At 35.2% G+C, this 27,747-nt stretch overlaps 1 protein-coding gene across 21 annotated transcripts in view; it reads right to left on the minus strand.

Moving 5' to 3' along the window:
• Positions 1-424: 424 nt before the first annotated feature.
• CHL1 (cell adhesion molecule L1 like) overlaps positions 425-27,747 on the minus strand; it is a 210,427-nt gene continuing 183,104 nt past the window's right edge. For 12 of the 21 annotated variants that reach the window (XM_070492626.1, XM_070492621.1, XM_070492620.1 and 9 more), the window contains 13 exons: positions 27,420-27,544; positions 23,588-23,689; positions 23,204-23,401; positions 21,404-21,474; positions 16,330-16,552; positions 14,963-15,078; positions 14,619-14,823; positions 14,286-14,408; positions 11,180-11,359; positions 7,870-8,031; positions 7,102-7,233; positions 4,838-4,910; positions 425-1,740 (listed from right to left, as the gene is read on the minus strand). In XM_070492626.1, the coding sequence (XP_070348727.1) occupies positions 1,524-1,740; positions 4,838-4,910; positions 7,102-7,233; positions 7,870-8,031; positions 11,180-11,359; positions 14,286-14,408; positions 14,619-14,823; positions 14,963-15,078; positions 16,330-16,552; positions 21,404-21,474; positions 23,204-23,401; positions 23,588-23,689; positions 27,420-27,544 (1,927 nt within the window). In that variant the 3' untranslated portion in view covers positions 425-1,523. The remainder of the gene's footprint in view (positions 1,741-4,837; positions 4,911-7,101; positions 7,234-7,869; positions 8,032-11,179; positions 11,360-14,285; positions 14,409-14,618; positions 14,824-14,962; positions 15,079-16,329; positions 16,553-21,403; positions 21,475-23,203; positions 23,402-23,587; positions 23,690-27,419; positions 27,545-27,747) is intronic. The other 9 variants (XM_070492632.1, XM_070492631.1, XM_070492637.1 and 6 more) reach the window with 1 other exon arrangement.

Raw genomic sequence — 27,747 nt, forward strand, 5'->3', positions numbered from 1 at the left:
GAATTAACAATATATGCCCATAGCTACAATTCAAAAAATAAAATCTCTGAGTCAATTTCAGTTAAGCATAATTAAGAATTTCATAGTAAGGTTAAAAAAAAATGCTTCCAGAAAATGAGGAGTTGAACCTTGAATTTTACTGACATGCATGCACAGTCCTTCATACTGTTTCTAAACCATTTGAATGTACAATCTTAGAAGGATTAGTAGCCCACATCAGGAAATAAATTCCCTGAATTTGTACTGACTTTGACAGAAGGAGAACATAGAAAAAGACTCCCCCCTGAAGATGTTTAAAATATGATATAGGCAAACATATGTATAGGAATTTCTACTGTAAACAGTTTTTCTTTTGGGGGGCTGGGGTAGGAAAACACTTGACAACAAAAATTTATTTTGAAAAATATGAAAACATCTCCCTCAATATTTATATGACATTTTATTTTGAGACTGTTGGAAAAAGCAATATAAGAACAAAACCCAAATGCTTTATACAAAATCTTCAGTTTTGAAACCTCATGTTATAGGTTGTAGCTCTGAAATGATGAAAAATTGTATCTTACTATATAACTCTAGCTATACAGACATGCCTGTTAATGCTCTTCTTCTCACTTCAAAATAAAACACATCTATATTTTAAATTGTGTAAATATTAACATAATATGTACAATGCATTCATGAAACATATGCAAGCATACCATTATATAAACATAGAACAAAGGTAAAAGCAGTCAATTTAGAAATGGAGATATTTAAAAGATACAGTTATTAGACTCCAGCATCATGGACACCTCGTGCCTGTTCTTTCATAAGATAGCCTTCTGACCACTGCTTCCGTTGCAGCTGAATTTAGTTCAAGAAAAAAACAAAAACAAAGATGTTGGCAGATGTGATAACTGATAGAGATAACAAATTCCTATTGAAACTGACAAAGTTAGAATTCTCTTTAAACATGACCATCTCTGGGCAAATAGTTAGGAGCTCAATAAATACTAGTTGATTGTTCGCCTAAGACTTCTACTACTAAAAATTTAAATAACTTTAGACTGTATATATTCAATGAACTGTTTTAATATGACATTCATATTCCTCTTTACATTTTAAATAACCAGTTTGCTTACCATCTTTTAAGACAGTTCTCAGAGACTGAATACACATGTGCATACATGAAAAACCCACAAGGTAGCAACATCTATGCAAACACAGTGAATAGTAAAACCAGGCAAATACGGAGGACAGGGAGTGGATACTTTGGATTCAGTTGAGGTGAAACTAAATACAAGATTTGTTTTGTGTTCTGCATTTTGAGCACCTGAACAGAAACAACAACATAGGTCTGTAGTGTAGGTATTTTATTTTTTCAAGGCAGCGCTATTGTTCTCAACATGATAGCAGGATGTTCGAATTCTAGATGAAATCTTCTGCCAATACATTTCTATTCCTATGTGAAAGTTCTAGCCCATTTGAACAGATAAATATGGAAGCTTGGTATGAACCACTGATGTTGTTTACATGCGCTGTGTTTATGCTCGGAGGGGAAATGTTGCTGTAGAACTGCCATTGCTTTCAACAGATCCTTTCTCCTTAGACCCAGTATAAGCGCCAATAAATGATCCATCTTCATTGAATAGGCCATGGTCGCCTTCTCCATACTCAACTAAGCTGTCAGCACTTTCTGTTGCCTGCATATCCCTGTTGAGGGACCGAAGACTTCCCTTGAGAGGTTTTTCATCACTGTCACTAGAAAACAAAAAGAATAGTTCAACAAAACCTAAGATAAGATATTGCCATAAAGCAAACCTCACGCAGCAGGGCTAATCGGTCTCATAATTTTCAGGATATTCACATTATCATTGAAGATGGAGAAATAAACCCACAAATGACACTTCCACAAATAAATGTTTAAAAAGTCATAACCAATTCACGTCATTGTGAGTAACTGGGAAACGATTTTTATTATTCATAACACTTCCGCTTCTCTTCAATATTGGGAGCCTTTGTGGGAAACGCAGAGCTTCAATCTGTCAACATACATATAGGACAGACGCTGTCTCCCTTGCTTTCATGAACTTTCGGAACTCGTCGTCAGCAAGTTTTGATCTTCTGTCTTTACCTTTGATCCTGTACATTCCCTCGAATCCTTGCAAAAATTTCTCTTTTGTTTAGGTTAATCAATCAAATTCTGTTTCTTATAACAAAGGAACTTTCTTTAATATAGTTTAAAACTCAGGTTTGTTAAATGAAAAAAAATAGCCGGCATTTTTAGAACATAAAAACTACAAGTATCCTATATTTTTGGTCTGGGTTTTATTCTTCAACAAAAGCAACTCTGAATTAGTAAAATGTCTATAAAATGATACCTTTTTCTAAATTTCTGATGAAGATTTCTTTTAAGTACTGACTACTGTCACACTGTAAAGTTATATACCAAATTAAATGATTTTTATACAATTTTAAAAATAAGAATTTGGAAAAAATATAATAAGAATGTGATTAGCACTTCATAATTTGTGGTCGTCACCAGTGCTCCTCATCAAATAGGTCCAGCTCTCAGCTGTCTGGAAATATGGTAGGACGGTACTTCTTTGCATGTGACTTGCTTTGGCCAAAGAAAAGTGAGCAAAGGTGACATGGGTCACTTTACAGCCAGTCCTCAATTTGCCATGTTCTATCCCACTGCCGTGGTGACCCTGGATGTTCACCCACCAGCCAATCACTCCTAAGTGACCAAGATGACCAGAGCCATCTGCATTGGACACACAACTTGAGAAAGAAAAAAAGTTTGGGGGCCAGCCCTGTGGCCAAGTGGTTAAGTTTACTTGTTCCACTTTGGCGGCCCAGGGTTCGCCAGTTCGGATCCTGGACATGGACCTACACACTGCTCATCAGGCCATGCTGTAGCAGCATCCCACATAGAAGAAGTAGAATGACTTACAACTAGGATCTATAACTATGTACTGGGGCTTTGCAGCGGGGGGGGGGGAGGGTGGGGGAAGAGGAAGATTGGCAACAGTTGTTAGCTCAGGGCCAATCTTCCTTACCAATAAAGCATAAAAAAAATGAAAAGAAAAATATTTTGGCATTGTTTTTCACAGCAGCATTACCCAGCCTATCCTGACTCATACAATAACTGGCTCCAGAATTGGGATTCTACAGTTACAAAAACAAAACCAACAAACAAAAGCAAGATATAGCATTGGCTTGGGGGCCAGGCAATGAGTAGTTAAGAAACTATTTCCAGAAGCTGGAATGATAAGAATTCATGTTATACAAGGGCACAACATCCAGGAAATTGTCTTCTGGGATAACTTGGAGACTAAATAATGTTCCTGATGAACATGTAGTTTTAGGGAAAGAGGATGGAACACATCTTAACTCTGATGGGATGCCAGGTGAAATCGTTTAGGGGGTGATTCTCTCTGTCTCTTTAAAGAAGCAGCAGAGCATGGAGAAATTAGTTTTTTGACAAGGCACTGTCCTAGTTTTCTTGCCTGTAAAATTGAACTAGTAATACCTGTCTTTCAAACAGTCTTTAAACTGTTTCCAACTGTCTTCAAACAGTTGACATTGGTCCCCTGTGATCCTTGCCTTGTGGAATTTGAGCCACAATTTATAAATTTGTAAAGTTTCAAGTTTTTCTTTCTCTCTCTCTCTTTTCCTCCCTCCTTCCCTTCCTTTCTTCCTTGCTTCTTCCCTCTTTAATGCTCCTTATTCTGGAAAGAACTTAAAGTGATTTATCAAGAAATAGAAAAACATAAAGAGAGTATTTACCAAGCAGGAGAAAGAAAGGTAAGTATAGAGCAAAGTAGAGCCTATGATGAGGCTCAGATGTATATCAGTTAATGCAAGATAGCTAATCAGAGTACTCTTTATCCCTGATTATAGCAATGGATGCAGGCATGGCCCAATCTGGGCCAATCAGGTCTCTTATTTGATATGGATCCTGGTCTCACGCGTGCTAAAGGCCATATAAGCCTGGAAATTGCAATAGCTCTCTTGGCTGCAATATACAGAGGACGTGACAGAAAACAATAGCATCCCAAAGAAGAAGAGCTAAGGAATGGAGAGGGTGGAAAGGGGAAGATGGAGAGAGACAACAGGAGAGTGGGAAGAACAACACACCCTCAAGAGCTAGCCGCCTCATACCAGATTTCTTGCAATTTCTCCCATGTATGGCGACACACTTTTATATCCTCACATATTTGGTCATGCTCTGCTCAGCAGCTAACAGTAACAATCTTTTTCATCCTTTAAAGCCTAGCTTATTTCTTTCAAATGATCCCTTTCCAAAACCCATCCTAGGCAGAAATAGTTGCTCTCTTTTTTGCTCTCTTATTCTATTTAATTAAATACAGCTATTGGAATAGAAAAGTTTTTTCCTCTGCAGACTAGGTTCGTCTTGAGGACAAGGTTTGTAACTCACTCACCTTTGCAGGTACACCCAGTAGGTGCACAGAATATATATTTATGGATGTAAACTGAATACAACCTGGGTTCATAATGGCCATGCTGAAGAGTGACTTCATATATTTTAGCTGCCCCAAATAGATATTCAGTCTAAATAAAAATAGTGTCCTTTGCATAGCACATAGAGCATCAAGAAAGTTTCTTGGCACCACTTCTCCCTAGTTTGCAGTTACAACCCCACGCCTGCACACAGAAATTCAGCTGCTATCACTTAGGTAGGCCCTATTTTTACAAATTGTTCTCTATAGGGGCATTACAATATAGTCCTATAAGCTTCATTTTAATAATAAACACTTCTTTTTGTATTTTTAAGCTTATAACCTGATGAATATGTGTTTTGATACGTTTTAAAATAGAACATTACGTTTACCTGTATTCACCAAAAGTTTCATCTTTTACTGACTGAACTTCTGGATCTGGATGCAAATCTTCCTTTTCTTTCACTAAAAAAAATAGAGGAGAAAGTAATACAAATAAATTTTACAGACATATTAGCAATGCTGTTGAAAGATGAATAATCAATAAGAATAGTATTGCTCAAATTTTTTGATCCTAATAAATCAAGTTGGGGTGTTTTTTCTTGTTTTTTTTTTTTTTTTTTTGCTGAGGCAGATTCATCCTGAGCTGACATCTGTGCCTATCTTCTTATATTTTGTATATGGGTTGCTGCCACAGCATGGATGATGAGTGGTGTCGGTCCATGCCAGGGATCCAAACCTGCAAACCTGGGCCACCAAAGTGGAGCGTGCTGAACTTAAGCACCACGCCATGGGGCCAGCCACCTAAGTCAAGTTTTTTGTGGTTGTATCTACAACTCATCAGTTATCCTTCACTTAAATAAAAAAGAAAAAGGATTTTCTGGGTTCTCCTTATTTGTCATCAGAGTTACAGAATGTTGTAGATTTTCATGTGACAATTTGATATTATATGGGCAATAAATCTTACTGGAAGAGTCAAATTTAGTTATGGCCTCTTAATGAAGAGCAAATTACTAAATATTCATTTTGTTATCCTAAACTTTTTGAAGATGTCATAGGCTCATATCAGATCTCTGCCTCTAAGCTAAAGTGAATAGAAGAGTTGATTATGGTTGTTCTGCTCTTTCTCTTACTCAAAATTGCCTCAATATTCAGAATATTTAGGTCTGTAGTGACATTTTAAATTAGACATTCTAAATAGTGGGATATAGAACAAGGAAGTTCTTGCTTCACTTTAATAGGAAAACAAACAAAGTCCTTCTTCGCAGCACCTTTTACTACTGCTTGCAAGGATCTAGAAGATTCTCTCAGTTGTCCTAAAATGTGAAGTGCTGACTTATTTTTCCTTTAAGAGCACCATTTGAGAAAGCTTCTTTAGAATTTAGAGCCACACTTCACAAATGAGTATTTGTTGGGGATACTCAAAAGGAAATGCTATATCTTTTTAAAGTTTCCAATTAATGACCTAGAACATTCATTAGTCATTGAAAATCGAATTCATAATAATTGAGTCTTCACAGGAAAAAAAAATGAGATCTATCATTGCATAAATTTTCCAAGTCATTTTACAAAATATCATAAATTATGCTCTTGTTTGTTTCTTTGACTGTTCAATATACATAATAGGCTCCCAATAAATATTTGCTGGACGAACCATAAGCCAGTAAAGAACTTCTCACTAATCTGAACATCATCAAACTAATAGCAGTAGGATCTAAATCATTCTCCCTATATAAAAACACCATGACTAGTAAGCAAAAATAATAATAGCAACAACTATATATATATAAAAGATAAAATAAATTTGAAAGTTGAATAAAATTAAAGCCAACCATTATATTAGCTAGGATGGTTTTTATTTATGTTTTGTGTACCATTAATTCAGGAGGCAGTGTATCCAATATATATCATGGTAATAAGAAATGCATTCCCAGCAATGGTTAACTCTAACAAAGTTGACTAGTGGAGCCAATACTATTAGAACGCACTAGTGCAAAAACTCTCTGAGTGATGAATGTATAGAGATATACTATAAATAGGTCCATGGGGCCGGCCCCATGGCCAAGTGGTTAAATTCAGACACTCCACTTCGGCAGCCAGGGTTTCACTGGTTTGGATCCTGGGTGCGGACACCACACCGCTCATCAGGCCATGCTGAGGTGGTGTCCCACATACCACAACCAGAGACACTCACAACTAGAATATGCAGCTATGCACTGGGAGGCTTTGGAGAGAAGAATAAAAAGAAAACAAAAAAGAAGATTGGCAACAGATGGTGGCTCAGGTGCCAATCTTTAAATAGGTCCTTTCTTCTTGAGACATGAAAATATATGAGTGTGACTTCATAATATGTCTTCGCAACATCTCAACATCTCTGATATTTTACAATAGAAAATAGAAGCTTGGAAATATAGCCTCATTAGAGCCTATTTCAAGCACTAGAAACTAGAAAACAAGTTACCATCTGGAGATAATATTCTAGACTACACATAGTCCCTTTGGTCAGTTAATATAGGGATTTCTTTTCCTTTCAGTACACTGTATATCTAATCTGCTAATGTAAATTTGACTTAACTTAAAAAAATAAGTCTCTGAAGAACACCTCCTAGAAAATACTACTTAATAAATTGAAAGTCATAAAAAGAAACACTTTTACCTGAGTACTTTCCACCTTTGTTCCTCTTCACAAAGCAAACAGTTAACAATATTAGCGTGAGAAGAGCAATCGCACACATCAATCCAATAAACCAGCCTTGAGTGGAGATGTCATCGTATAAACCAGCATATTCTGTTGTACAAAGAGAAGTCACACAGTGAATGCTAGAAAGGCTCTGGGATTATGCCCCTTGGGGGAAAATTAAACATCATTTTTAAACATACAAAATAGCATCAATATTAATTTCCTTTGAGCGACCGTAGAGGGAATGTGATTTGAAGGACATTTCCCGGGGAGAATACTGATAAATCCTTCATTCTTGATTTAGAAAGGGTCCTCTCAAGTTGCATTTGGTTCTGAGGATAAAAACCAAAGAGGAAAGTGGAGGCAGACGAAGTTACATACAGCAGCAGCCACAAGCAAGCAAAAGCACAAGCCGCCTTGGTTATATGCAGGTTGTCATGGAGCTTCTGTGTTTTTATTTTGTTGTGGTTTTCTTTTTAGTTTTGTTATTAACATGTGTTAATCAGGAGGAGATATTTTTAGGCAAGTACTCTGGTAAAAACAGTAAGGGATAAATTGGACCTGGGTAGAACATTTTTCATTTTGATGATTTTAAAATACTACGCCAAAACAAATTGAAACTCTTTTTTATAGCTAATGGACTCCATATTTTTATCTTTAATATAGGAAGAATGTAAAATGAAATAATCTACAGAACACAGATCTACTGTCTAATACTGCCCCAAATATAATCTCGTTTCTCACCTCTCCCTCTTGTGTCAATTACATCTTCAAAAATGCTATTGTTATCAACCCAATTCTTAGTCAATAGACGAACTACATGTTCAGCTCCCGGCTCAAATACCTCTACGGGGTGAATCTTTTGAGTAAGATTTACTCCTTCTGATATCTTCCCGATACTTTTACCTAAGAAATGCACACAGTTAAATCAAACGAATTGTTTAATCATTTAAAAGCAGGACGTGAAAGGTGAAAAAATATTGTTATTTGAGATGAATAAAAAAGCCATTTGTAGCATTTTGTTTTCTCAGGTAGTTTTTGAATTATCAGGTGATCAAGAAAATCAACATTTCAAGATTTTCTTTTTGAACATACTGAAATTGAAGAAATGAAATGAACTTAATTCATGTCCTTTTAAGATGATGTACTGGTTGATGAAATGGTACTATAAATCTGCCCAGTCAAGTGAATGGTTCAAAACCAAACACGGACTTCAAAACTCACACAAGGTAATTTTGTGCAATTGGACTTTCACAAATCTAGCAGAAAAAGGAATATGACCATTTTGGCTTATAATTGGAAGTATATGACATTATAATCCTTACTATGTATTACTTCTTTTTGCCTTGATCTTCTCCATAAATATTGATAGAATAGTAGGATAATATGGTCATATATTAAATATTTAAAATTGGTAGAAATTTAAGGTACATAAAGTGCAGGTTTATAGGTACATTTAAATGAAATGCAATGAGATTTTGAAAGCGTTTGAGAAATTAACATTTTTCAAAAAAGAAACATGAATATGTCAATATATTAATTGTAGAATCTCATAGCAGCAGATAAAAATGAGTCAATTAAATATATATTTAATTTCTGATCTTGCAACAAGATATCTAAAATATTTTTGAATTTTATTGATAATTTTGCTAACCAGAAAATATTAACAATTTATACTGAAAATAAAATACATTCCATGTTGAGAATATTGGGGGTTTTGAAACTCTGTTTTAAATGGATATATGTTACATGTTAAAATTTAGTTATAACTTTTCACTTTAGAATAGAAATTGACCAAATAATTACTGATAACAAAAGGGCTTCATTAAAAAATGGTACTATGGGAGAAATCAGGCCACTTATATTAGTTGAGCAAAGCCTTTAAGACTGAGCACCATTGAAACAGAATGCAATTAATTTTGACTTTGAAAAACAGAAGTATTAGTATAACATTAAGTAGAACAAGCTTTTGAAAAACAGAGCAAAGCAAGTGTTTCTTATTCAAACCAGTAATGACACAAAAAAGAATATTTCTGATTATCTCCCTCTTTTTCCCCATCTTAGATTATGGAATGGGAGCCACCTGAAAATTGGAATGACAGCCTGAAAATAATTTTAAAAAAGGTTGTGTAGCAAATCCCATTCTCTGAATAATTGTCAGATGACCTTAAACTGTGCTATCGAGGCAAAGCAAGGAGAAGAAAGATACACAGAAACAGATTCCAATTTGGCCAAAAGTTATCATTTTTAGAGTGTTTAGTGATAACAAGATGTGTCTCCTCAGTGGAAATATATATATTTTTCTTTTTTGCAAAGATTATGCTGAAATCCAGTGGGAAAAGAGATTACAGTTTCTTTCCTGTAAATATGGCAAGATATGCCTACGGAAGAGAAATCAGTGTCAACTAGGAAAGGGGCAGTAGCAGGAATACTGAAAATGCAGATTCCTGAAAAAGAGCACAAACATAGTAGTAAGAAACATTTGCAAATTACTGACACATAAGACAGTGAAGACATTTGCTGTCAGACACTCAAGCACATTAGTTACATCTTTAATTGGCTGAAGAGATGTAGCATCATTTATAAAATCATATCAACAGCATTTTCCATCCTCTAAAAGCAATTTTTGAATTGTTTCATGAACACAATCAAGCCCAAATTTTCCAAATATTTCGACATATATTAGAATGTGTAACTACTACAAAATTGTGTAGGCCATTTTGAGAATATTTTTTTCTCACATGCTGCAAATCTGCAAGAATGGGATTAGCATTTCTCACGCATATTATAGTCATAGTTCTAACGAAACAGAAACCCTCTCCATGCCTTCAAACCCTGTTTTTAAAAATACAGAAGTTGCATATTTAGATTACTACTATTCTGACTTCTTTTCTTTGTAATGAACTCTCAACGCCAGTTTGAACACTTGAGAAATAAGATCCTTTTAGTTACCAGAAAGTTTTCAAACATCATTTTTAAATCTAACTTTTATGAGTAGGTAAATGAGTTCCTCACTTCACTTGGTGTGTAATTCATCCTTGGAAATAATTTGTGGGTCTCTTGGGAGAAATTATGTGAATATATATACTTTTCCCATAAAAGAGAGTTTTGAGTATGTGGGGCATCTGAGGAAAACATAAGCCCTTCGTTATCTAGATGCAGCAAGAATAATAAGAGGGAGAAACAACTAAACTGACAATAAAGATCAGAGCATAACCATTCACACAAACACGTTGATTTCCAGTGATTCGCAAACTTGAACATATTTTAATGTAGATCTTTTATAAATGGCAATTTAATTTTCTTCATTACTATTTTCTCTTTTCCCATTGATTCTACCTTTTTTCTAATCTAAAATTTGGATTTCCTGTGATTCATTTCCCTTTCTTACTCCACCTTCTTATTTCTTTCCTGATGCCCTGTTGATATCACAGAAAGCTTAGCAGAAACAATGATAAAATCATAACTGGAGAAATAATTTGGTAAAGGAAATAGTTCTGAGTTGGAAAAAAAATAGAAAAGTGCAATTGAATTAGGAGGATTTTCCAAATGAAACTACAGATTTACGGGCTGCTTTCAAGGCAGTTATTTGGCATCAACCAGTAGACAGTAAAATAAAATTGATGCATGATTCAATGTATATATGAGTCAAGACACAGAAGTGAAATGTATTAGATTAGTGTTGCAAAACGTCTATGAGGGCAAGAGACATATATTTTTCTGTTTGGAAACATTTCCAAAAGAAAAATATCCCTCTACTAACCTTATGAATAACTTTATGACCTTATGTCCCCCTATTTTGATTAAGTAAAATTATAGTTCCTGACCTTAAATACACCAAGGCTATAGTTTGATGCTGTTACATAGAAATCCATAAATTGAGTCAATGTGAACTTTACAAACAAGATAAATAAATTCTGTATATATGTCAGTGAAAAACAAAAGGTCAGACAGATTGAGATCGCAATCATTTCTAATTTACAATGACAAACGTAGAACATTCTTTTCAGTGTAGTTGTTTAAAAAACTGCATGCAGAAGCCTCTGGTACTTACTCCCTTCTCCTAGTGTGGTACTTTCCTCAGTGATTGGTTTTCCACAGCCCTTTGAGGTGCAAGCCCTCAAGTAGAATTTGTACTTGGTAGCTGCATTGAGGTTTCTGAGATGCCAGCTAGGCTGTGATGGAGTTGTAATGTTGATATCATTTAGTTCTCCAACCTCATAGGTGTCATTTACTAGAGAAATAAACATGAACAATAACACTTCAAATTTCATAGTCTTAATAATTCAAGTTAGGTTGCCTCTTGTTTTCCCTTCTGTGAACGCTTGTGATATGCAAGGCATTATCTTAATTATTCATAGCCGTCAATTCATTTAATTCTATGAGGTAGAAACAATTAGTATGACTATACCATACATTGTAAAACTGAGGTTTGGCAAGAATAAACACCTTGCCTAGATCTAGGCCAGTAATTGGCAGACTGGGATTTATTTGAATACAAACCATAGCCTTTTGACTCCAGAGTCCATGTTCTCAATCACTTGCCATACTAAAGTCAATCATTCCACCTCCATCGTACCTATCAAAATGAGAGACTCTTCTCCATTATCATATTTTCACTGTGTCTTTGACTTAAGCACGTTTAACCTCCTTTGGGGGGAATAATTTGGACAACGATCTATTTGTTTTCTATGGTTTCGAGTTTAATATGTGGCACCAAATAAGTACTCACTATATGTAGCATCAATAAACTAATTAATAAATTAAATATTTTAAATATCTACTGTGTACTAAGCACTATGTAAAGTGCTAAAGGGAAAATGATGAATTTAATAGCTTCTTTCAAAGAATTTGTAATCCAACAAAGACATGAGATTTGTGCAAGAGCACAAAATGCTGTGGGATTACCAATAAGAATAGTCCAAGAGATGAAATGGCACATCTAAGATCATGCAACCACTAGCGGCAGGAAAAGGATTAGAATAAACCCTCCTGACTCTCAGTCCAAGATACCACATACGAAAACAAAATAAAAGTATTTTCTTTGACATAAAAATGCCTTCCTTGTTCTGTATAATGCATTAGATCAAGAAAAACGAAAAACAAACTAAAGATCCAAATATTGGAAAGAAGAAAGTAACATTATCAAACTTTATGAATTATCTGAGAATATTGCTGTAAAATATCACAAAGTCAATTTAAAAACTACCACAAACAATGTAAGAATTCAGGAAAGTATACACAGAGATCTCATATACATAATCAGCAACTATTTAGAACATATAATAGCAATAAAAAAGATAAACTAAAATACTTTGATAACTTGCTATTAATGCAAAACAAAATAAGTATACAATTAAATCATTTAATTTAAAAACAAAATAAGTATACAATTAAATCATTTAATTTAAAAATCCACATATCAAACAGTACAATAATCCCAGAAATTGTTACTATTTCAGCTTTTTCTCTATATATTCCAAGAACTTGTTTCTAAAGTAAATTTAAATCTTAAATACAGATCAACATTAAGGTTGGAATTTAATTCATGTTAAGTTTCTTTATTGTTAGGATAAAGATAAGGCATATCTTTACCAAACAAATTGACATTTAAAAAGTCTTCAATATTTCTTCAGTGCCTTCCACATTTTTGAAAACCAGTTCACAGAATTGTGTAGGCTTAAGAGCTCAAGACCTAGAATAAGATTGATCTGGGTTTGAACCCTTGCTTAACACTTATTTTACTGCATGACTCTAGGTAAGTATATTATATACGCCTCAATTCTCTTATCCATAAAATAGTGACAATACAGACCTTATAGATTTCCTATTTTAATGAAGAAATGCAAGGAGAATACTCATTACTGATCCTGCTACAAACAGTCACTCAAAAATGCTAAAATTAGATCAATATCCTTGATCTGTTGGGATTACAGTGATACGAGCCCACCTCAGAGCAGGCCATCAGAAGCTAAAGACGGCACCTGACCTGGACTGCTGCAAGACTTGAATTGATGGCAGAGTGGCACATCAGGGCTATGATCAAGTTAGTTTTTCCAAGCAGTGTAGACTGGGTTTCTGTAGTCCTAGTGTTTTTTTTTTTTTTTCTTTTTTTTTTAAATTTTTTTTAAAGATTTTATTTTTCTCCTTTTTCTCCCCAAAGCCCCCCGGTACATAGTTGTATATTTCGTTGTGGGTCCTTCTAGTTGTGGCACGTGGGATGCTGCCTCAGCGTGGTCTGATGAGCAGTGCCATGTTCGCGCCCAGGATTCGAACCAACGAAACACTGGGCCGCCTGCAGTGGAGCGCGAGAACTTAACCACTCGGCCACGGGGCCAGCCCCAGTGTTTTGGTTTTTTTAGGAATGTATGTCCTCAAAGTCTAAAATCTTCTATGATCTCAGTCCCCTCATTTCCATTTTGAGATGATGCTTAGATGTGAAGACTATTAGAGTGGGAGGGGCTATGATTAAGAATGACATGATTTCCTCTAAACATGTTCTTTTCAACCCAATGGCAGAGCAGCATCTGGGTTTAGCCTATTTTGAGTAATAGTTGAAAACCAACTCTTTAGTTTTCTCGATATTTCCTGCCTGTCCCAATAGGCTATCAATAAAGGACTCCACAAATATAAGTATATTTAGGGTTGAGACTGGAAACATACATTGGAGACAGAAGAGAGAGTGCAGTGTGGAAGTTACCTGTGCTTTGAATCTGCATTACATCATTTACTAACTCTTTTCTTTGGCATGTTTCTTAATTCTTAAGGCCTCTCATATACAAATATCAAACACATGTTTTCTGGTACTCATTGGCATATTGCTTTTCTTCTGTAACAGGGTTTGGCAAACCTTTCTGAAAAAGCTAGACTGTGAATAATTTAGATTTTGTGGGCCATTCAATCTCTATCACTGCTACTCAACTTTGCCATTATAGTGAGAAAAACTTAAATGGGTGCATATGGCTGTGTTCCAATAAAACTTTCCTCATAAAAACAGGTAGTGGGCTGGGTTTGGCTGCAAGCCAGCTTACAGGCCCCTGTGCTATAAAGAAGTATGCCGGCCTATAAACCATGATCATCAGATGCTCAGCATAACAAACCAAATACTCAACCAAAAAATGAAACAACAATAGGTTAATCCGATTCAAATTTTTACTTACTTATCTGGTACTGTAATAGATAGCCAGTTAAGTTTCCATTCAATTTTTTAGGTAGTCCCCAGGATAAAGTGGCAGTGTCTTTATCAACTTTGATGACCTTGAGAAAAGTTGGCTGTTCAGGTACTAGAAAACACAAGACCAAGAAGAGACACTCATGAATTGGTAAATTTCTAAAAAAAACCCAAAACCATTAGATTATAATTTTTCAGAGAAATTGAGAAGTTAGCTCATATTTGAAGTACATATTAATTAACTACTAATAAGAGAGGAATGTTTAATTTGTTCATTGGACAATTCCTATGTTGACATTATAATACATTGTTATTCTCTCACCTCCTTCTGGTGTTTGAAATGTATAAGGCTCACTTTCTGGACCAGCTCCCTTTGAATTATAGGCTAAGACTGTTAAGTGAAATTCACTAAAGGCATCTAGGGAAGGAACCATTCCATAGCTTCTTTGTCCTGAAAATCTCAGAATGTTTACTTCTTTGGGATGAGTTCTTCCATCCAACAGACTTTTTGTTTTCCACCAATTTATCTGCAATGAAAATAGGAACCCTGTAACTTATCAGCCATGTGGCCACAGTGGCAGATTCTCTTTTGGCTTCTTCTGAAATCAGTTCTTATTTGCAAGAAGATATTAACTCAACAATGAGAAGAAAATCTAAGATAAAAACCTGATATCCTTTCAGATGTCCATGTACTCTCTCCTTTGGAATCGATGACCAGGTAACTTTAACTAATGTGCTGTTTATAACGTCCACCCCATGGATCACTGGAGCCGTATCAGGATCTGTTAAGCACATAAGAATGATTAGCTTTCAATAATCTCCAAATGTGATTATTAGGAGCGTTTTCAAAAGGTGATTTTTCATATTGTTTATTCTGAGGAAAGCACTTTTGTGAAATCAATTCCAAATGGAACCAAGAGAGTTTCTCATTACAGAGGAGTTTCTCAGCCCACACAGGTTTCCAGGGGAAGAGGATAGCCTGTTCCACACTGAGAAAGGTCACTCTCCAAATGGATACAAGTGGGCAATGTAACTGGAAACTTAAAACAATGCCCAGGGAAATACTCAGTGGGCATTTTGCCTTTGGAAGGTGAACTATAACATAACTAAAATTACTTGGGAGTTTGATTCATATTAATAACAACAGCTAACCTTATTTGAGCATGCACTATGTGTCAGGCACCATTCAAAGGGCCTTACCTGGATTGGCGCACATCATCCTTAGAACACTCTATAAAGTAGACACGTTATGCTCAACCTACAGGGGAGCTAAACACATGAAGAGCTGCCAAGACTAATATCTTGGTACACGGTGATGTGTAGTTTCATTTGTGTAGAATTTAGATAGCAGGTGAATAAGGAGTTTTCATTTCACATTTCCAAGCTTCTACTCTTAGATCAAAATATTACTTTGGATACTGGAAGAACAATGAGAATAACTCCTAACGTGTAGTGATATGGAATGCTGTGTCATTCCTTTTTCCAATAACCTATTTGCAGGAGTTATTAAGGTATAAGTATTTAATAGTAAGATCATATCTCATATCACCAGTACCTCAAAACTGTTTGTGTATCTGTGTGTGTGTTTAATTCTATACACAGTCTGGGTCTGTATCTCCTCTGTGTGAGGAAGGCTCCAGACATGTCACTGAGTCGGTGGCACAGCAGCAGGTGGCTGCCAGGAGGGCCTTGACAAGGAAGGGCAAATGTAATTGAAAACCTTATGACAGTTATGCTGCCTAACTGATTGCAATGATGATTCCAGGTCTTTGATTTTCAATATAGAAATAACTTTATTGGGAAACTGAATATAATTAAAACTTTCAAGGTACATCCTAACCACTCTATACTGATCAACTGTCCTGCAGTCAACCCTAAAGTAGGAACCATGTGTTCTGTTTCATTTTATCTCCCACAGCTAGTACAACCTCTTTGCACGCAGTAGTTGCTGCAAAAATGTTCATCGACAGAAATGCAATATACTTGAGAGAAACTGCTGTTGAGTGCTTGGGAGTTTCAGCTGCATCACTTACAGTCTTCTCCAGAATAGAGAACCACTGACTGAGGCTCAGGGCCAGAGCCGAGGTGATTGACGGCTTGGACTTGGACATCATAAGGAGCATAGACAGTAGGCGTCATCACCCGCAAGGTGTGATTTGTGACTGTTTCTTCTTCCCATTCCACTGGGGCTCCCTGTGGCTTCCAGGTCACTCTGTATTCCAGTCCTGGTCCATTCTGCTCCATGGATTTCAAAGGCTAAAACAGAAGGCAGGACTCATCCAGTGTGATCACAAATATGTTGACTTAGAGATGGTGGTAAGCCATCCTAAGTGGCGTGAGAAGTGCTGCTATAGATGGATCATTTCTTGGGAGATCTTAAATCCCCTTTGTGGTCTGGAAAGACTTGTGGACATTTTTGTCATTCTGTAAGTTTATTTTGAAAGTTAGTCCCTCAGCTTCCCACATAGTAAGAAACTCACAATTTAGATGCCTGGAATATGCCCTTGGGGCTAAGTCTAACTTTTCATATATGAAAGAATTGACTAAGAAGTTTCATATGGGTTTAAGCTTTTGTTTACCTTTTTCATCTATATTCCACTTTTTCACTCCCAAAGAAGTGACAGGAATAAAAAAGACATGGCCTCGAATTCCACACTTGTGAATGGGATTTTCCCATGGCTTTTCAGTCAGAATACTTTCTTCCACCTGACTCTACCCATCCTTCTCTATCTTCCTTCCAAGAAGAGAGAGATTGAGTAAATTTTTACTTTTGAAGAATATGCATGCTTATACATCAGAAGATGTAGCCCCTCGCAATAATAATATAATATATAATATAATGCAATATAATAATATAATTCTCCAGCTCCTTGGACAATCTGTTTCTGTTTCTTCAAGATAAAGTACCCCCTGACTCCACTTTATTTTGCTGTATAGGAATATTTAGTGGAGGAATTTCCAGTATAGGAAATTGGTTATTTCTGCTTTGGTTTTTAATTGAGTAATATTTTGATTCAAAAAAAAATTCATGTGATTTAAACGACCTGCTTCATTTCACAGACATGAGAATGTGCATTTAAATGAATAAGTTAAATAAAATACATTAAAAGTGTGATTTTAGTCCTAGATTATAAGATTCACTTATATAAACAGTAATTTTCTCTGCATATGCACGTGATTGAATAATGTCATATGTAGTATTCTTACAGAATTTCCAGGGCTTCTTGACTCAGCCTAATTTGTTAAAATACTTAGAGAGATTGTCTGGAATTAAGTTAAAAGCATAGGGTTCTATCAGCAAAATAATTTCAAGTCTATGCTTATTCCAAGATGAATACTTAAATTAGCTGGGGGAAAAAATCAAAGCAAGACAAGATTTTCTGGTCTCTGTTTCTAGTTTGCATTCAAAGTTTTCCCCCAAGATAATTTTTACTATCATATGGATATAAATTTGCCCAAGCTTTTGGCATTGCCCAGATGAATCAGGCCATAAGCTTTTAATTCCACAGTGCAATCTGGAATTACATTTTCCTTCAGCCCCTCCTGACAATAAATGTGTACAAATAGTATTATTCAATTTGCATATGTTTTGCTCCAAGGAAAACAGTTACATTTGATAAAGCTCTCTGGAAAATTTTGAACAAACTGTGCCACCGTGGGTAACACTTTTAAGAAAAATATTATCTAAATTGCCAGCCTCTTTGGTGCCTAGACTCCTAAATAAACAGCACGAATAGTTTGTAGTATTTGGCTTTCAGACAATGGACAACAAAACCTCAGCCAATTCTCAGATAGACCCCCGACAAAGCTGGAAACCAGAGGAGCAAGAGCAGAGCTGGGGTGGGGGTGAGGTGGGGAGGTGGAAGCGAGGCTGGGGGTGAAGTAGACCACAAGTCTTCCCCTCTCATGAAGCTCATTCGGAAGGAATCTCTAGAAAAGAGGTTCTTCACTTGGGCTCTAGGGATGGCTAGATGGGGTCCACGATGCCCTTCAGAGGATCTGAGAAGCTATGAACTAGTTAGGAAAACCTTCTGTGAATAACTTTCTAGAAAAAATCTATACTTCTGTCATGTTTTCAAAGAGATCTACGAACAAAGCAAGGTTATAATGACTGATCTAGAAACTGGACAGATTGCCGTACTGCTGTCATTCCATTTTAAAGCTGGTAGGTTTTATTATATTTGTAGTAGAAATAATAAAGTTTAGGTCCTTTAAAAGTGAAACAACTGAGCTGTGATCATATAACCAGGTAACTGAAGAAGTTCCTATTTTCCAGACATTAGTAGATTTGGGTTTTTTGTTTTGTTTTGTTTTTTTGATGTCCTTGAGATTAGACAATTGCTATTTTATTGAAGTTCAAATTTAACATAAATATACTCACACTTAAGAACAAAGGGAAATGTTAAGGAAAAATCATCCTGATATAATTATTTAACTGGCCAGGTTGCAGTGGGCTCTTTTTTTCCTGTTTTGAGGGATAGGACATTATCATTTTTTAATACTTAAAACATATGAGTGAGTCATGACCACCCTAATATATGAAAAGTGAATTTTATAAGATAATGCTAACTAAAAAGACTAGTTCTATCACTGAGCTATAATTTAACATTAATAAATACATTAGTGTTAAAAAAATTTGTGTCCTTAATATTCAGTGACAAATTTATAAAGAAAATTCACACACAAAAGAACATGAGCTCAATAAGATAAAGAAAAATTTATTTTTGACTGTAATATGAGGTTCACCCATTCCGTTAGTAAATGCAGATTTATTAATAACCTATCTATAAGGCTCTGTATCTTATTTTCCTCCACAAGATTTTCCATTAAATGACATATTATTTTACTTCTAATGTATTTGCTTATTTCCTGTCCTTCCAACTAAAATATCCATTCCAGGTGAGCAAAGACTTTTTTTTTACTGCCATATATAAACCAAGTTCCTCATAATTCATTAATTTTAATTGAATAGTGTTTAATACTAAAATAAAAACATAAAACAAATAAAAATTAGGGACATCTAGTCTGTTCTTAGTGTTTATTGGTGTTGTTAATCCTTTTGTGAAAAATGAACTTTTTTAAAAAACAAATTGCTTCTCTCTGATCATTATCTTGTAGACAGAAATTATTTTGTAAGTCAGTCTCTGGAGGGGGTTTGGTAATTCATTCATAGCGTCTGTTTGTCAACTTGGGAAATATCTGACATTTAACTCCTTTTTATAGAATAATCCATGCAAAATAATAACCAATGAATAAATGTTCTTAAACTTCACTGTGTGCCTATAGTTTTAGATCTCTGACATTTCAAAATAATGTGAAACACAATGGAACATATTATGAATGCAAAAGTCAATGTAGTTCCAAATCTCTCTACTTCCTTTCTCTAGTCAATTAATCACTAAATTACCTGTCATTTACTCTTCAAAGACAAATTATAAACACTTTCTTGGTGTAATCCCATTTGTACAAGAAGAGAGCATTAGTAATTAGTCTTGTGCATGTATCTTTGAGGGAAAAAAAGAGTGACTTATGAGTAAGATGAACAGTAAGGACTGAAGATTCCTGCCCTCTTTTCATTACTCACTTTGCGCATGGCATCTGGATAAGGTCATTTAACTGAGTCCCAGCTTCTCTGTATGAAATGTAAAGCTGATACCATTGAACTACAATAGCCCTCGCAGAGGAGTGGTGAGGATTAATGAGCTAATGTTAGCAGAACATGGTGTGCTTCTCTAAGGAACTGACCCGAAAATTACATACTATTATTTTCATCTAACCAGTTATTTCATCTATCATATGAAAACTTCTATGGAACTTAAAAGAGGATAAAACAGATATTCTAAAAGAATAAGATACTAACATAATTTCAGATTATAAATTAAGTAATTATCAAGATAATTTGGTAGCAACCATTTATGGTGACAAATTCAAGGAAAGAATAATATTCTTGAATATATTTAGTTTCTGTGTATTAATAATGTTTTTAAAATTTTAAATTTGCAAAACAATTTCTCTGAAATGGAATAAAGAGTTAGTGTTGATACAAAAACATTTACTAAATACTTTGCAGGTATGGGCCATGTGATTATGTAATCAGTACTAAGACCCAACATATGAAGGAAAAAAAAATCGAACCAAACTTTATATACCCTAAAACTATTCCAAAAATCATACTTGGAATGAGGTTTGGAAATAACTTAGTATATTCCAGCATACATTCAAAAATGTTCTGTATTTATGTAAAATTCAATTAATGCAACTTTGGAAGCCCATTATTAATCAGAATGGTTGAATGATAAACTAGTTTCAAGTGAGTTAATGTACTAGTTAATAAAATATGTCCAAATAGTAGAGGGGTGAAAAATGTTCTCCATTGTTATAAAACAAATTTAGAAATGACAATCAAAAAAATTAAAACCATCTGAGCAGATATAAAATTTTATGCCAAGTTCAAAGAAGAAAGTCTATTTAATCACTTTTAACTGAGATCTACAAAGTGGGAAATAGTGGAGTTTGAAGTCCAAAAATATCCATGATTAAATCCTGTTTTTGTTGATTTCTGGTTGTATGGTTACGGGCAAGACTGCCAATAACTCTGGACCTCAGTTTCGACATCCAAAAGAAGGTGTTAATGATGCTCTCTTGATAGGGCTGTTCTCAGAATCAGAAGTGAGTATACAAAATGCCTAATAGTGCCTAATAAGTGGTGACTATTATTGAAGTCATTTTTTGATAAGCATAATGCTTATTAGAATGTCTACTAAAATTTAGCAAAAGATTTTCAGTATCTTTTGAATGGGAGAGGATTTAGAACATTGGTAATAAAAATATTAGAAAGCTGAAACTTTTGGTAATAGATTTCCATTAAATCAACCTGTATAATCTTCCTTAAATTATTTACCACTGTTAAACTCTATTTCACAACATTCTAATCACAATGATCTTTAAAATATACAAATAAAATATATTTCTAAAATATAATCAAATGTACAAATCTTATCCCTTTATTCTTAAAAAATATTGATCTATCGTTACACTTAGCATGCAGACCTAACAGAAAGAAAAAAAGAACACAAAGTAATACAAAACATATGAAAGAATACACACCTCCCATTTTATAATCATTTCCTTGGGTTGAGAGGCTTGAACTCTTATATTTTGTGGATTCTTGTCTGGAGCTGAAAAATTACAAGCATTAAAATTATTCTTTTCTATTGTATGGTCCATAGGTAAATTATTAAATAGTGCCTTCTCCCTCAAAAACCAGATTTTTAAATAACTTTGATTTATATTTGTCTATTTCTCTCTGACTCAGTTTGTAAAAAGATTTAAGGCTGGTTTTTTTCCAGCTTTATTGAGACATAATTGACACGTAACATGGTGTTTAAGTTTAAGGTGTACAATGTAATGGTTTTATACATGTATATATATCAAACATACATATATATACACACATTTTATATTTATACATATAAGTTGTTAAATAATGACCATAGTAAGGGTAGCTAACACATCCATCACCTCACATAAGGCCGCTTTTAAATATATCTATTTCTTTAAGGAGTAAAATCGTGTTTTTGGAGTGATATGATTACTATCCAATGAAAACAAATGATTTACTTTATATATCTTCATTACATTTATTTATTTTTTTTTTAAAGATTGGCACCTTAGCTAACATCTGCTGCCAACCTTTTCTTCTTCTTCTTCTCCCCAAAGCTCCCCAGTACATAGTTGTATATTCTAGTTGTAGGTCCTTCTGGTTGTGCTCTGTGGGACGGCAGCTCAGCATGGCTTCATGAGCAGTGCCATGTCCACGCCCAGGATCTGAACCAGCGAAACCCTGGGCCATGAAAGCGGAGTGTGTGGACTTAACCACTCAGCCACGGGGCCAGCCGCTACATGTCTTCATTTTAAACCTGCTTTTTAAATTTTTAGACTTGCTTTTTAAAATCCTAAACCCACTTTCTAAATGTATATTTTAATTTTAAACCTGCTTTACCTTTTCTATTAGAATTATTGTTAGAAATGTATGTTGTCAATATTTGCTTCTAAGTGAATAAAATTAAATATCATTTTATCAACAGCCCAGTGTCAGGGTCAATACATAGGAAATAGCAGGTAATGTGCCCATGAAACATATTCAGATGGATCCAGTTTATACGGAAGGGCTAAGTAGGGAGTTTAGTGCCAAGTTCAACTTATATTAAAATCACGCAAGTATCTGATTCAGTTATTACCTCTGCTTGCTTTTTCTCAATGCAAAAAGGAATTATAACCTAGCATATTTATTTCACCCAGGAAAAAAAAAATAATACCAGGCTATGACCATATTGATAACTTATGCCAATTCAGTTACACAAATTTTTGTACTATCATTCTTGAAATTAAAAAAATAAGCATCTTGGGAATTGAGATAGATATTAAATATGTATCTATTTAGATACTGAGATACAAAAAATACACTAAATGCATAAAATTAATGACATTAGATACATTGAAAATTTAATAAGGTGCCTATAATGAGTCAAAAAGTTTTATTTCAGAAAGTTGAAATAAAGAGAAAAGCGAGAAAGTTGACTTTCTCTATACATACTGGATGTCAGTTTAGAACTTACTTTACTATATCTGGTTTTAACAAGATATTTAGCTATCAGAAATTACTCAGAGTAATGTTTGCTCAAATACCTCCCCATGATTTCCTGCTATCAAACATTTATATACTACTTATGAGACTGCTATAGTTTGAATATTTTGTGTGTGGTTGGTTTCAGAACTTTTCAAGCGCTCTATTGGGAGAAATCTAAAATCTTATACCATGCTATCAGTCCATTTTTTTTTTAGATGTTCAAAGTTGGGGCAAATCTAAACTATTGTGTTAGAAACCTGACTTGAGAACCTACATACCTGCTGGAGGTGTCTCATGATGGTCTGATGGCTGGCTTGGTTGGCTTCTCCCCACTTCATTCACGGCTATGACCCTGAACTGGTATCTCACATATGGAGCCAAAGATAACAAGACTGTTGTTTCCTTTCCTTGGACTCTAGTCAATTCCTCCCATCTTCCAGGTTCCTCTTTGTTTCCTTCAAATTCTACAATATACTCTGGCAGTAGGAACATAGAAAAAAAATCAGAACAAACTGAATTGTTATACTAAGATTCATATAAAGTATTAAAAGTTTTAAAGGATGTTTTAAGAAGAACAATCCATCAACTGTGGTGAAAAATGGCTTTAATATTAATTTTGACTCTGCAGTGTAAGAAACATAGTTATCCCAGGTCTTCCCTACCGCTAATATTGCTATTGTGGTCATCTCCAGCCTCCCAGGTCAGCCGAACACTCCTGTTCTGCCTTTCAGACAAATGAAGGTTTTCTGGTGGATCTGGAACATCTAATTAATAACAAAAAATAAAGGTAAGGAGAATGCAGATCATTGCCTTTCTTTCCCAAATTTCTTCACTCAAGCACATTGCCAGCCCCCTTCCTCTCTGGGTCCATGTCTATACTCTCAATTGTCCACACCTCACCAGCCCTTCAGGTTCTATTCAAAGGCAGCTTCTGTCACATCTATTCCCTATTGGACGTATTATCTCCCTCTACTCTAATTACGGTTCTCAAAGGGCCATCCTTGCCCATGGGCATCAGAATTTTTTTAGGATCACTTAATAATGATGAAGATTTCTGGGCCCCACCCCTCCGGCTTACTGAAGGAGCTGGGCCCAGGAATCTGTATTTCTAAACAAGTTCCTTGGGTGATAATTATGCACACTCAAGATTGAGAAACATGACTGATCTGAAGTGAATCAGTATCCTCCAGCTTATATACTTATTTATATGCCTGATTCATTGCCTGTACGTGACTAAACAGATCTTCAAGAATAGGGATCATATTTTACTAATCTTTGCATCACCCACAGTGCCTTGCACATAAATGTTTTATGATTAAACGAGTAAGCACAAACTATATTATCACTTCAATCATGAATATAATTATCATACTAGAGCAATAGAAATTAGGTCCTATCACTGTAGGAAAAAAGATAGAGAAACATGAACTCAGGCTTTTTTTTCCCTGCAACTGCTTTGGATTTTTATTGTAATTTATAACAATGAATTCTCAGTATATTATAGCAACTTTTATATTATCTTGGCATAGAGTTATGAAAAAGAGTAGGGAGTCAGTTTATATTGGAAGAGTAAGATCTGGCACTGATAAATGTTGTGACAGAAACTAGAAAATTGAGTAGGTGATGACAAATTTTAAGAGTGTTAAAGTCCAAGGAAATTTCTAGTACTTTTAAAATAAAAGCATCAGTAAAAAGAAATCTTACCCCTAGTGATTTTTATTTCCAAAATTTGGGTTCAATTCTCACATTTATTTGAGGAAATTTATTTTTCTCAGAGGAGACAATGAAATAACATCTAAAAGTAGCATCTATTGACACTGCTGAGTATTTGCCAATTGCTGGTAATGTTACACGGACAAAAAATATTGCTTTCAATTCAGAAGAGAACATGTTTACTTTTCAAATGTGATCAGTGACTGTCCAAACTTTAGGGCCTTAAATAAGAAATTATTTCATCAACAGGTTTCCGAATCTCTGAGCTCAGAGAACTGATATTTCTCTTCAGCACTTACTAAGAGCCTACTCATATCTGAACTTTTCCTGAAGAAATCAATACGGCATGTTGCATCCGACACCAAAATCTGCTCTTTCTGAGAATCATGTGGAGCTAGAATTGATGGATTACAGTTGAGACTTAAAAGAGTGATACTCTTAAAAGACGTTTATGTCAAGGCTTTTGAAAGTAACTTCTGATTGAAATCAGTCAAGCATATGCTTTTAAAAATTGTCTTCCATGGAAAAGAGTCTTTTAGAATCTACACATGGATCTGTCACTTGTTACTGTCAGTTACTGAGATATGCTTCTTAAAATCAGAGATGGGCCTAAAAAACTAGAATGTAAACTCTAAGAAGTGGTTAAGAAAATGCAGCCTATCTCATCGAATATTTTTTCTAAAAATTTTATTTTCACTCTAAAAATAATTGGTAATTATTTCATATATAAATAATACATATAATAATAGCCATGATTTACGTTAAATTATCAAAATTTAATGGTTCTGGAAGAAGACAGCCTAAGCATATGACTGAAATATTAAATTTTACAGGGCAATTAAGACAGTGTGTACCAAGTAGGGGGAAAGTCCATGAATCCTGACACTTACCCTCCTACACTTGTGGTGCTTGAGATAAATTCAAGATTACCTAAAGCTAAACTATTTTATCTGGTGAATTACTGTTGGAATAATTACTAGAGGATTTAACATTTCTGCTTATAGTCCCTGAAGTAGCTGAAACTCCTATGGCCAAACATCTTGCCTAAAGGTACAATTCTATTGAACCAAGTCCATACCTTCTACCACCTGGGGACTGTTCTTTTTTCTTCTTTATCTTATTTTTGTTTTTTTTGGTAGAACCCAACCTGGTGGCCATTTCCTTTACCTGAGACATATTGGCCATCTGCTTTACTTGAAACATAGTGGCCATTTATTTCACTTGAAATACAGTGGCCATTTGCTTCACTTGAAGAGATCCATCCTGTTTATTCATTTTTCACCAGTCTACATCAAAGCAGACTGAATTGTTTCCTCTCAGTCTGTACCACCTCCCCCTCATTAGCAACCTTCCTGTGGATCCCAGCAACCAGAGTGCTAAAGATACAAATGCCTGTTAATGACAATGATTAATCTAGACATACGATAAAGGAGTTTAGGCAAAACCAAATACTTTTAAGGAATATCAGCAAATTAAAGGAAAAACTAAATGATGCTCACTAAAACAGAATTATAAGACAAAACTGTAAAATTGTCTATATCAGTCAGGGGTCAAGTAGAAAACAAATAGTTCACACATTTTAGGATAGTTCAAAGAGCTTTTAATAAAGACTCTTTCAAAAGATATGGGCAGGAGGGGGTCCACCCGGTGGCGCAGTGGTTAAGGTCACACATTCCACTTCAGTGGCCTGGGGTTCCCTGGATCCCAGCTGTGGACCAACGCACTGCTCATCAAGCCATGTTGTGGCAGGCATTCCACATATAAAGTAGAGGAAGATGGGCATGGCTGTTAGCTCAGGGCCAGTCTTCCTCAGCAAAAAGAGGAGGATTGGTGGCAGATGTTAGCTCAGGGCTAGTCTTCCCCAAAAAGAAAAAAAAAAAAGATATGGGCAGGATATCCAGGGTCAGGGTGAGGGGAACAGTTACTAGAATCCCCTTAGAGAAAACTGGGTGGAGAGCGCCTCCTAGGGAGAATCACTGATTTTGGCAATGGGACACAGCCAGCCTGCAGGGAGGGAGTATGGAGAACAAACACACCCACCCACCCGCCTCTACTGCCAGAGGTCCCCAGGTTTCATTTCAAACCAAATGAAAGCTTGAGGTTAAGGGTTTGTTGATATTGTCCATACAGGTTAGATTTCCAGATCAGAAAGCTGGTGGAGAGTGAATCTGGAAGGGAAACTGGACGAGACATCCAGCAGATGGTCTAAGAGCTTTAAACATGGGTGATTGCACGGGTAATTACATTGATTACACTAGTGAAGTGTGCACATTGTTTTCCAATTAGCATTATCATTAAAAAAAAAAAAATCAAAGGCATTCCTTTGCAGAACCCTTGAAGTCTCTCCCCATCCTTCCTGTAGGCCTGGAAGCTCAGTCTATGCCTTTAGTTTAGAGCATGACCACTGCGCAACCCCCTCTGGACCCCCATTCTGATTCCTCTACACCAACTCATCTCCATTCCTCAGCCCATTTCTTTGCACACAAGAGCTCTGGAAACTCAAGCATGCTTTAGCTTTCTTCCTGCTGATAGCATTGCCTACCTCCCACTCCTTTCAGCAACATTACCCATGTAGGGAAAAGCAATTTAGCATTAATTTCTTTAAAACCAGAAGAGGAGAAAGCATTTGAAAGCGGGGTCACTATTTAAGTGAAAAATTCAAACTAACAATATATGTGCAGGGGCTCAAATAATCATTGGTTTAATTGCCAAAGAACAGTGAAATTTAATCAGTAATGGAGAAGAAATGAACAGAGATTTCTCATTAGTTAGTGCACTTACCAAGGATGGTTACTTGAGTTATATCAGCAACGCTATCTAGAGCAGTTTGAGCTGAACAGGAGTAAATACCTTTGTCCTCTAAGGTGACATTAGATATAGTCAGATTAGCTCCATCAATAATTATCCTACCAGGAAAAAAAGTGAGTGTTATGATGAGGATGAAAAGAACAGAAACATAATCCTTTCGAAAATACATGTTTCCCATAGGAAACAATTCAAGGAAGAGTAAAAACAAAACAAAACAAAAAAAACTTCACATAATGCAAATTTTATTAGAGGATACCAAAGTGGAAAACTGAAGATAAAGCATTACTCAAGCATATGCAAA

This window comes from Equus asinus, chromosome 21 (assembly GCF_041296235.1).
Source record: "Equus asinus isolate D_3611 breed Donkey chromosome 21, EquAss-T2T_v2, whole genome shotgun sequence".
Lineage (NCBI taxonomy): Eukaryota > Metazoa > Chordata > Mammalia > Perissodactyla > Equidae > Equus > Equus asinus.